The sequence below is a fragment of the Macaca fascicularis genome, chromosome 8 (assembly GCF_037993035.2).
Source record: "Macaca fascicularis isolate 582-1 chromosome 8, T2T-MFA8v1.1".
In the NCBI taxonomy this organism is placed as follows: domain Eukaryota; kingdom Metazoa; phylum Chordata; class Mammalia; order Primates; family Cercopithecidae; genus Macaca; species Macaca fascicularis.
In genome coordinates this window covers 41,068,994-41,080,441 of record NC_088382.1, presented here as the reverse complement: position 1 = coordinate 41,080,441, position 11,448 = coordinate 41,068,994, and the positions used below count along the sequence as shown (strand labels likewise).

Sequence of the window (11,448 nt, the reverse complement as noted above, 5' to 3'; positions counted from 1 at the left end):
GTCTTCCTTCCTTCCTTCCTTCCTTCCTTCCTTCCTTCCTTCCTTCCTTCCTTCCTTCCTTCCTTCCTTCCTTCCTTCCTTCTCCCCCATTTTTCAAAAGCTACTGGCTGTAGGCTATGAAAAATCTGATTCTTTTTGTAGACCTTGATTTAACCTCACAGCAGTCTCAAAATTATTTTAAATAATTCCTAACCCACTTAAGCATTCTGACATAGTCTCTGAAATCCCTACATCACCCTATACACAGCATTGCATCAAATTAAATAAAAATTTAATAATTCACTTTGTTGGAGTCAGTTCTCTGGGTGAAAAAAATCCACATTGCAATATTCTTCTTGTGTTCTGGCTGGGCACGGTGGCTCATGCCTGTAATCCCACCACTTTGGGAGGCTGATGCGGGCAGATTGTTTGAGCTCAGGAGTTCAAGGTTAGCCTGGACAACAGGGCGAAACACTGTCTCTACAAAAATTACAACAACAACAAAAAATTAGCCAGGCATGGTGGTATGCACCTGTAGTTCTAGCTACTCAGAGGCTGACACAGGAGGATTGCTTGAGCCCCAGGGTGGAGGTTGCAGTGAGCTGAGATTGAGCCACTGCACTCCAGCCTGGGCAACAGAGTGAGACCATGTCTCTCTCTCTTTGTATAAATATACACCCCCTACCCACTCATTGCTGAGGTGAAATCATGAGCCTTCTTTTCCTGGGTCTTCCCTGTTTGCTGTTCTGATAGGAAATTTAGAGTTGCATTTGATGAGGGTCAAAGACAGAGCATCCTAAGCAACTCTCACCATCATAATTTTAGATGATCATAGACTCTTCCAGTTAGAAAGGCCTTAAAGATTATAGGGCCCAACGACTTGATTTCAGAAATGGGAAAATAGGTTCAGAGAGATAAGTGACTTCTTCAAAGAAACACGACAATTAGGTTTTGAAACCAGAACAAAATCTAGGTTCTCTGACTCGTTTCAATGCCCTTTCTACTACGTGCATAGTGACTAGATGTTCTGGACTTTCCAGGAGAGCCCTAAAGCTCATCAAAGTACATGTATACCATTTGTCTCCATTTTGAAGTTCATAAAATATGGTCACTTCCAGGCGGGCACAGTGGTTCATGCCTGTAATCCCAGCACTTTGGGAGGCCGAAGTGGGCAGATCATGAGGTCAGGAGTTTGAGACCAGCCTGGCCAACATGGTGAAACCTTGTCTCTACTAAAAATACAAAAATTAGCCAGGAGTGGTGATGTGCACCTGTAATCCCAGCTACTCGGGAGGCTGAGGCAGGAGAATTGCTTGAACCTGGGAGGCGGAGACTGCAGTGAGCAGAGATTGCACCACTGCACTACAGCCTGGGCAACAGAGCAAGACCCCGTCTTGGAAAAAAAAAAGATATATATATATATAGTCTCTTCCTCTTCTCTCAGCCAACAGGTTCAAATTATATTCTCTTAAGAAAAAGGCACCCCAGTTCATATGTAATCTAAATCTGCTAGCAGCTTTTTCTGTTTTAGGAAGTGTTAATAATGCTGGTGATATGCCACTATCCCAGGAAAACCTGGAAAGGTATTTTTCATTTAGGAAGACATATCAACCATTTCCATGCCGGGAATGCTGTTGGGAAGGAATAAGCTGATTAGGGAGAGAGTGGGTAGAAGAAAATTCAGATGTGTTTATATAGCCTTAATTAAGTCTGTTCCTTGATCTGCTCTAGAAATGGAAATTACTGACCCGGGGGCTCAACCTTCTCATCACTATAGAATGAGAACCTCACCCATCTTCAAAAGAGCACGGGCTTAGGAGGAATTGGGGAGGCCCAGGTTCCCTATATCAGCCCCAGTGAGCTCTCCTTTCTCCAGCTCCTGTGGCTGGCACGACCATCTGATCTGCACAATTAGCACCTTATTATATCCTATCCTCTTCTCCGCTGTCTGCACAGAATGATTTAGCACTTTCTCAGATCAGCAGAAATGCAGTTATGTATAATGCAATCTTGCTCCCTGTCTCACGGGTGCATCTTGTCTCCCCCAGCTCAGTGGGGCAGGAAGTTTGTCTGAGTTTTCTTCTGCATCTTTTCTTCTGCATCTTCTGCATCTTCTTATGGTATCCAGCATTGTGCTGGGCACCTAACAGGAATTCTGTAAATTCTGTTTGCTTTGATGATGGCCACCTGAAAGTGAAATCCTCAAATAGTTAGGACTCTATTTTCAAGCTGCCATTTCTCAATTTTGGTCATTAGCTACATCTTTTGTCAAAACATGAAATGTACAAGTGGAAAGAAGTCGGTATCACTCTCTGCAATAGAGGTCACTCCACCTTCTTCTCTTTGTAAAGGTGGAAACCAGCTGTTGGTCTATCAATTTACTGCAATGACCCCTCTGCCTTACCCTGGACTCCAGGGGTGGCTCTGCTTATGTTTTTCCCCTTACCTAGCGTCAGCATTTCCCTCTTCTGCCTTTCCCTCTGCTGGGGGCCTTTCCTGAACTTGGACTCAGGGGCTGACAGCTGGTTTGGGGGGACTGTCGGAGAAAATGTGGGCATGCTGAGTGTCACAATAGGGCGGGCTTTGTCCAGGGACCATGGTGTGTCTCCACTGACCTTGGAACCAAGTGACCGGGGACGACCCAGGAGAAGCAGTTTCCTTCCCTCTCCGGGCTGCAGGTTTTTAATGTCTTCTTTGTTGGTCTGGGCCACTGGAGACTGAACTGAAGGGAGAGACTTTAGGCTGTTCCCTCCCTCCTGGACAAAATGGTGCATGCTTTTCCTGTTTAAACAGGGCGCAGTTGTGAAGTGCCCTGACTTCGCACACACCAAGGCCCGGCAACGGCTGCAATAAATCAATAGGAAAATAGAAGCTGCCAGTTAGACTAAACAAGTGCATTTGCAAAGACGGCTAGCCCTCATTAATCACTCTGACAGTCCTAAAAACACATTTCCCCTTTAATGACTGTATTTGGATAATCAGTGCTTTTTCCTCCTCAGTCAGAGTTTGAGTAACAGACAGCTGGTGTTATTACAGCCATTGGGAAGGGAGTGCTGGGATTAGGGTCGACGAAGAGCCATCCACTGGAGGTCTCCGAAAAAAAAAATGAAAATCGGGTTGGCTGCAAAGCTGTTGTTATGCAATAATGAGGGGGAGCTTTGTACTGCCATTGACGGCTCCTGGGCAGCCATGTGCAAAGTTCCCCCCAAACCTCGACACCCACCTGCATTCTGTGAATACAAAGCCTTCATGTTGGGTTTTATGAGCTTTGGCAGATTGAACTGGGGTTGGGGAGGCAGGAGGCTCTCTGGCAGGGAGGTAAGAAGATGGGTTGATGTGATTTGGCTTTGTTTCCTTTAGGTGACTTTGGCTTTCAGGAGAAAGTTTGAAACCCGGCACATTCCTCTTTATAAATGATGTAACACATTAATGCACAGCACATTATGAAAATGGTAATTCAAACCCATAGTGCTCCAAATTAAACCATACATTATCGGATGCACTCAACCATCTATTTTGCAAAAAGACAGGATGAATGAAATCAAATCAAACAGAAAACTGGAGTGCAGCTTCCCCTACAGAATGATTAATAAAGTGTAGAGCCACAGGATTATTGTAAGATGAATTCCACCGTAACCCAGACATACATCAGGAGCGAGTTAGTTCATATACCCAGAGATACAATCACGGTACGCTAGGTAGGGCAGAGCAATTATGGCTGCAGAAAGATGGGGAAGGGCCCCACACCTCCCACTTGGGCTGTGAATTTCTTAGGAGATGGGTTTGCGGGTGTACAGTTGGGAAGTTAAAAACTTAACACCACACGTTTTGTTTGAGTCCAGCCTATATCTGAGGGTGAGTCTTTCCCCTTTCTTCTCCTCCCTTCCTCCCATGGCTGCCACAAGGCCACAAAAATAACCAGGCAAGAGGTGTGAAAATAGGACCTGGAGCCAGGAACGTCCAGTGTCTCAAGTTCCAGCCCTGTGGCTTCCACCCTTCCTGGTGCTTTGGGAACACGGGCCCCATTTCTGGCGCCTGGGAGAGATTAGGAGAAAGGCGGAGGAGGGCTGGGAAGAGAAGGAGGTGGAGAAATGGAAGGTGGAGGTAACCCTCAAACAAAGGGTTGCTGGAGGTATTAATTGTGCAAATAAGCACTGGATAGGGGAGCACCACCTCCATTAAGATGGCAACTTTGTTTAATGGGAATTAAGCTATTGAAAGTAACAAACTTTTCATCAGCTTATTAAAATTGTCACATTTCTTAGGTGGAGAGAGCCCTCTTCTCAGAGTAGAACTGGACACTCCAGACTACATGACCTGCCTTTTGCGGCCACAATGGTAGTTGGGGGCAGCCTATTCCAACCAGGCCCAGCAGTGAACTTCCCAGTCACCAAAGGCCACCAATAATTTTATGGGGGAAACTCTGTAGTCTAAGGAGTTCTCTAATTGCATTCTCACACCTATGGTATAAGCCAAACACCTTTTAGAACAGTTTCTTTTGGTATAAGGAATTTGCTGGTTGGGGGAGATACTACATCCCTTCCTTCCTTCCTCCCAACAAGAGGAGCCCTTTGGTTTTTAGATAGGGAGGTCTGAAGACTTGAAGTGTAAGAAAGAAAAATTTAAGTCGCCCTACAGAGGGAGCCATTTCCATCATTTTTAGCAGGCATTAAAAAACATGGTGAGGGGGTGGGTCTCTGAAGGAAAGAGGGGCCTTCAGAGGAAGGGAAGATGACAAAGAAATAATAACGAAAAAAACAACAGAAAAACAATAAGGCCACGAGTTGCTACATTTAGTTCTTTTAAAGATTCGGGCCAGATTGAATCCCGAGAAATTGGATAATCCTGGTTTCCCAGGAAGACTCTGATCTGGTCTCAGGGCACTTTCTCTAATTCGGGTTTCCCAGGGCCCAGTGGTAGGAGCAGCCCAGGATCCCTTTCCTTTTGCCAGATTCCCCCCCACACACACCCCGCCCGGTCTGTCGTCGAGTTTGTGGACAACCAAAAACAGCGTAGAGAAAGCGGCCCCACCCTACGCTCCGCACTTGACCTTGGGCCACAGACGTTTCAAAAGCATGCACCTTTCGGAGCACGAACTCCAAAGTCGCATCCTTACAGAAAAAGCAAACGGCACAACCCCAAAAGCAGATCCCACGAGGAGCATGGCCAGGAAGAGGCGCAGGAGGCGGTTTTGCAGCGCGTTCAACTGACCCTGCGCGCCCAGGCCCATGCGCAAGGAGTGTGCGCCGGGGCTGGATGGAGCAGGGTCTTGGCGTCTGGCAGCCGGAGCCTGAGCGGCCGGGCCTTGGCGGGCGTACCCCGCTCTCGCTGCTGGGGGTAGGGCAGCGAGTCTGCATTGGGCTGCACGTGGCTCGGCCTGCCGGAGCTGTCCCTTCTCTCCTCCCACCTTGGACACTCGCGCAGGGCCTGTCTTTGGCATAGGGGGCAGGCATCCTGGCCAACACGTCGGTAAACAGCACCCACCCTTTCTTGCCGGAGGATGCAGAGGCCAGTGTCAGTCGTGCGAACTCAAGAAAAAGGACGAGTCAGTCCCAGGGGCCCGACTCCTCCGGACTGAGAGTGGCTTCAAGGTCCTGAATCATCGTGGCATCTTCTCAGCAAAACCCAAACCCCGTTTCGAAAAGTGGCATCTTCTCAGCAAAACCCAAACCCCGCTTCGAAAAGTTTCCGGGGCACAGATGACCCAGATCGACAACCCAGCGATGGCGGAAGGGAGACCCCAAGCCTTGAGAAGCAACCCTCTCAACAGATGCCTTTACCCTGCGGTCAGGAGAGAGGAAATGCCCCGCAGAAACAGCAGGTAGGAATCCTTCGCGTTCATAGGATGGAAGAATCAAGGTGCCGTCGGGGCTGGTGCCGGCTGCGGCTTCTCTCCGAGGCCTGTTGCTCATCTTCCTGCCACCAGGTGGCGCCAAAGGCATGTCGTCTCTGCCTGCCAGGCCGCCGGGCTCCAGGACTGCGCTGCAGGAGTTTCTGCCGGAGCCCTTGGTGCTGGGGTCCTGGGGTCCCTTCTTAGCCCCCTTAGCACCTCGCATCTGGGCCCAGAGGAAAATCCACTTTTACACACGCCCTCCACCCTGGCCCCAGGAAATGTCAAGGCCTTTGAAGTGAGGCTAGGAGCTACATAACCAACTGGGGGAAAAAAATTAAAAGGTGGTTTTATGTTATTTGTAATGCGTTGGCAGAAGTTTTGTTTTTTCTCCGCCATTTCTTGAGGAAAGGCATTAAACTCGTCCTTGAACGGAAATCACAGAAGGAAACCATAAGGCGTTTTAAACAAGAATAAAAAAAGGGCATCTGCTTAGGTGTCTGGAAGTAAGAGTGTGGGCGAGGCAAGACAGAAGCACACCACGGTGTGAATATAGCCAAGTATTCCATTTATTAACAAAATAAGTCTTACCAAGGGAGAGCTCTGTTCGTCTCAAACAGGCCCCGCAGCCCCCGCAGCCCCCGCGCTGCCGCATCAGACCAGAAGGAGGGAGGAGTGGGGAGAAGACCCCAGTCGCTGCGGGGTCTACTCTGGGGTGCTCTGCCGGGCCAGGCCTAGGAGAGGGCGGGGGCTGCCGTGATTCGAGCGCTCCCTGACGCCCCAAGCTTCCCCGAACGCAGCTAACGAGCTCGTGACGTCCGCTGACATCGCCACCGGTCTGCTTTGGAGGGATCTAGCGAGAGTCACCCACCCCACCCCTACCGCCAGGGGTGGGGTCGTTGCCCCCACGAGGGAGAGAAAAACAAGGACTATAAAGCACTTCGCAAAATGTAAGGGGCCGGCTTCACGCCAGCAGGGCCTTCTGGGACTTTGAATTCAACCAGGTGAGCGCTCCAGGTGCCCCGACAGGCGCACTGTGGCCACTGGGTGTTAGGGGCGGGAGTCTGGAAGGTGACGGTAGACGGCAAGGCTCTGTGAGACCACTTGGGCCTCTCTGGGGGCGAGCCTGCTGGTGGGGTCAGGACTCTCCGTGCTCAGAGCAAGGTAGGGGAGCAAGGCCCTACGTTTGGGGGGCAGGGTCCAGACCAAGGACCCTATGCGTGGAGGGTGGCGGGGGAGGAGTCCCGGAGCAGTGTACTAGGTCAATAGAGCTCCAGGGCCCCTGCCACCCAGGTGGCTCCCTCCACCCCCAAAATGAGTTACAAAAAAAATCTCCTCTCTGTTACTTGTACAACAAAGGAAACAAAACAAAACAAAACAACAACAAAAAAACAAAAACAGAACATGAAATGGAAGGAAACAAGAGGGAATGAAGGGGGAAGAGGGAAAAAGAGAAGGGGGAAACGTAGTTTTAAGTTAAGACTCATGCAAGAAACTCCCCAGGAAGGGAAAACAAAACGTCTAGAAGAACCCAAAGACCCCAACTCTCCCTCCTCTCCCTAAAACCAAACCAATCAAAAACCAAAAAAAGAGGAAAAGGAATAAAAAATGTAAAACTTACATCTAAGAAAAAGAAAATAACAGAAAGGAAGAGGGGCGGGGATCATGTCGTTATTTGTGGGATTAATATTATTATTTGGGGGAACACAGACTTTTTGCATACCACTGACTCATGTGGGCCGTTAATGCACTTATATTCCCAGCTTGTAAGCTAACATTATAGTAAATAAATACACAGTCCGGTGGGGAAGGGTTGGGTGAGGAATCCCGGCAGGGTCAAGCAGTAGTGGAGGTTGCAGCGGCGACGGCAGGTGGGGAGAGGGGAGGGAGAGGGAGGAGGGTGAGGGGGCTGGGGTGGAGGAAAGAGCTGTAGTTACTGGTATCCCAGCGCCGAGGCTGAAGCTAGTCTCTGTCCATACAGCGCGTATGGCGAGTAGTAGGGTCCGGCTGTGGGGAGGGACGGCACGGCCAGGCCCCCCGCTGTGGATAAGTGGCTCTTGCCATAGGGGTGGTACCGGCTTAGCCCCAAAGTGTGTGGACTCCGCAAGGACAGCGACCCGGGGCTGCCGGGGGCGGCCGGCGGGGGGAGGTGCAGATGGCAGGAGGCGGCGGCGGCAGCGGCGGCGGCGGCGCTGCCCAGGCCCGAGGCCCCGGGGTAGGCGGCCAGAAGTTTCTCGGCTCCCGGCAGGGCCGTGTGGGTCCGTAGGTGGCTGAGCAGCTCCTCCGAGGTGGCGAAGCGCTTGTCGCACGGCCCGCTGGCCGCCACCCAGTTGCAGCTGTGCGGCAGCGGTTCGTTCTGCAGCATGAAGCCGTAGGTGTAGAGAGGGTGGCCGGGGAGCGCGGCCTGGGCGGCGCTGGACGACAGCGCGGCGGGCTGCAGCGGGTGCCCGGGGTACACCAGCGGGTAGCCCCCCGCCTTCAGGCTGGGCCCGGCTGGGTCGTGCGCACTGCAGGTGGAGCAGCTGGAGCCGCCGAGGTGCGAGGCGCTGTGGTAACCTCCCAGGCAATAGGGGTCGCGGCATAATCCCTGCAGGAAGGAGGGCGGGGAGGCCCCGGTGAGCGGGCTGGAGCTGGGGGGCTTGCCGGGCGGCAGGCCTAGGCCCCCAGACAGCTGGCCTCCCACGAGGCCGGACTTGCTAGGATCCAGGCCAGGCACGAACTGAGACGGGTAGCCGGCGTAGGCACCCACAATGGAGCCGTGGTAGCCAATGCTGGAAGGCGGCAGCGGGAACACCGAATGGCCCGGCTTGTAGGGAGACACCGGCGCCACGTGGCCGGCCCCCACCAGCGCCGAGGGCGGCTCGGACTTGCGCCCGGAGGCCCCGGACTCAGCGCCACCGTGCGCCCCGGGCTCCCCACCGCTGCCGCGGCTCACGGCTGCCGGCTCCGGGCTGGGCTTGGGCTCCTGGTCTTTCTTGTCCAGCTCCCCGCCGCCAACCCCGCCGCCGTTCTTGCAGTCAGAGTGGTGCGGGGAGCCGCCGCGGGAGCCGCCGGGCGACGACGAGGACGAGGACGCGGAGACCGGCGCTCCATGCGGGGGAAAGGGTGGGCAGGCGGCGCTGGGGACCCTGAAGCCCGCCTTGTCTCCCGGGGACGAGGAGGACGAGGAGGAGGTGGAAGACACCGAGGAGGAGCCGCTATCTTTGCGGGAGTCGCCGCCGCCGGAGCCCTTGGAGTAGGGCTTGAAGCTGGACTTGTCCTCGGCCGGGGAGTCCCCCAGCTGCTTCAGGGCCGCGGCTGCAGAGGCGGCGCCCGGGGCTGAGCGGCCGGGGTCCTTCTCCGCTCCCAGCCCGTTGGCCGCCGCCGCCGCCACCGAGTTGAGCTTGGAGGAGGGCGGCGGGTCCGGCTTGCCGATCTGCGAGCAGGTCTGGGCCAGCAGCGCCAAGGGACTCTTCTTGGCGTCCAGCTGTGGGAGACAGCAGCAGGGGGAGGGAGAAGGAGTGAGACCCAGAGGCCTGCGGGGCGAGCGGGGGCGCCGGGGGAGCTGGGCGGCGGCGCCACGGGGCGGGGCGGGCCTGGGGAGAGGGTCTGCGAGCGAGGGCCGGGCCGGGTGCGGCATCTGGCGGAACTGCGCCCACACTGCCGCTGGGTCCCGGGGTGCGCCGCAGGCCCTGCGGAAGGGGTTCACCCAGGACCTCTGCCGGAGAAGGTGACGTCTCTGGAGTCGGGGCTGTGACTCGCCACTTCCCTCTAATGTCCCCCTCTTCCAGGCCCAGGAAAAAAACTTATTCCTTTAGTTTGGGGCAACTTCGCTTGGGACGGGTTTCTGGCAATGGCGCAGCGGTGTAGGAGCGGGGAGCGCGGATTCTAAAGGAGGGGCTGCAGTTGGCGCTCTCTCCGTAGCACCTCCCTCCCGGGGAGGGCACCCAGGGAAGAGGCAGGAAGAAAGACCCGGGATCGGGAGCGCACGGGCGCCGTGCACCCTCACTGGCTGGGATAGAGGCGGAGTGGGACCCGGGCAGCCAGAGCTTCAAAGAAAACAGCCCGGCGTGGGGGGCGGGGAAGGCCCAGCAGAGATCACCTCCTGGCTGAAAACTGGGGATCAGAGGAAAAGTAAAGGACCCAGAGGGGACTCCAGGAGCAAATCCAATCCGAGAGAAAACACGGAGCTCCGAAGGGCGAGCGTGGAAGGAGATCCTTCCACGGGGAAGCCTGGGGAGGCCCTGGTGGGCTCTGATCCCTCGGTTTTCTGCCCCTCATCACTCAGCCCGTCGGCGTGACAAGACTTGGGCGTCGCACCGGGCCCCGGGGCGCAGGGAGCTGGGTCAGGGTCCTGGCCACGGTGGGAGGAATGGGGCCGGCGCCGCGGGGCAGCGGCCGGGGACTGACCTCAATGGGGCTGACGGGAGTGGAGGACAGCGGCTGCAGGTACTCCGGGTGCAGGAGGTGACCGGTGTGAGCGCTCAGCATCTTCAGGACCCTGATCGGGAGCCGGTTCGCCTGGCGCAGGGGGTCCGCCGGTGGCAAGAGGGACACCGCTGCCGGCACCGCCGGCCTCTTCCCGCCGCCGCCGCTGCCGCTGCCGCTGCTTTCGGGTGTCCTTGGGTTAGATCCAGCGGGCGAATCGCTCATTTGGAGGAGGCAGCTCCGCTGGGGGGGCGGGGAGGGCGGGGGAGCACCGGGGAGGCGAGCTCCCGGGGCGGGTGGGCTCGCTCCGCAGCGTCGATCGCGGTGCAGCGGGCGCTGCGCCTCCTCGCCGCCTCCCCTCCTCCACCGACGCCGCCGCCGCCGCCACCGCCGCTGGCCCGGGCTAGTAACACAAAAACCTTCGCCTTCCGCGAGCCGCACGTCAAATAGCCGCGATCGGCAGCCACACTTCAAAGGGATCGCCGCGCCCGCCCAATCGCAGCTCTCGCCGGGACCCCAGGGCGGAGAGAGCGGCGGGCGGAGGCCGGCTCCGTCGGTGGGCGGGGAGAGCCTTAAAGGGGCCGCGCCGCGCGGCGGCGCCGCCTCGGCCTCGGCCGCTCCCAGGGTTCCTACCCTCCCCCCGACTGGGCCTTCCTCGCCCTGGGGTCCCTCCTGGGACGGGACTTCTCCGGGATCCTGAGCTCTGTGCCCCGTCCTCCTTTCCGGCCGTTCTCTCTCCTCTCTCCCTTCTCACCACTGGGTGGGGGGGGGGGGAGCGGGTGATGCTGGCGGGGGCTGTCACCCCGCCAGCCGTGTGTGTCCGAGGTGGGGTGGGGTGGGGGGTGGGAGGGATCGCACGGCGCGGGCTCCGGGGCGCTGGAGTCCAAGCCTCTCCCAGAGGCCGCCTGGGGGCGAGCCTCGCCTCGGGAGCCCGGGTCCTTCTCCGGAGCTGCTCGGGCCCTCCTCGGCCCCGCTCTCCTTCCCCTACTTGGCCTCCCCTTGGTGTGTTCACTTGGAAGCGTCCGAGCCTCGGAGGCACCCACTGTTCTCGGGACGCGGCGTAGGCAGCTCCAACTACTTTCAGCCCGTCCTCTCTGAAGCCTGCAAGTTTGTCTCCCTTCTGGAGTGACATGGTCGGCGACCAAGCGCGGGACCCCAGGCTTTGCGCGCTGTGCCTGCACCCTGCGTTAGAGGCTCGGTGTCTGGTGTGTTTCAGGCTTCTCACCGTGTCC

The 11,448-nt window shown here is 56.3% G+C and overlaps 1 protein-coding gene across 1 annotated transcript; it reads right to left on the bottom strand.

Moving 5' to 3' along the window:
- Nucleotides 1-6,356: 6,356 nt before the first annotated feature.
- ZNF703 (zinc finger protein 703) lies at nucleotides 6,357-10,636 on the bottom strand. Its single transcript, XM_005563052.5, has 2 exons — nucleotides 10,199-10,636; nucleotides 6,357-9,275 (listed from the first exon to the last, which is right to left on the bottom strand). The coding sequence occupies exons 1-2, from the start codon at nucleotides 10,439-10,441 to the stop codon at nucleotides 7,743-7,745; spliced, it is 1,776 nt and encodes a 591-aa protein (XP_005563109.1). The 5' UTR covers nucleotides 10,442-10,636; the 3' UTR covers nucleotides 6,357-7,742.
- Nucleotides 10,637-11,448: the final 812 nt, after the last annotated feature.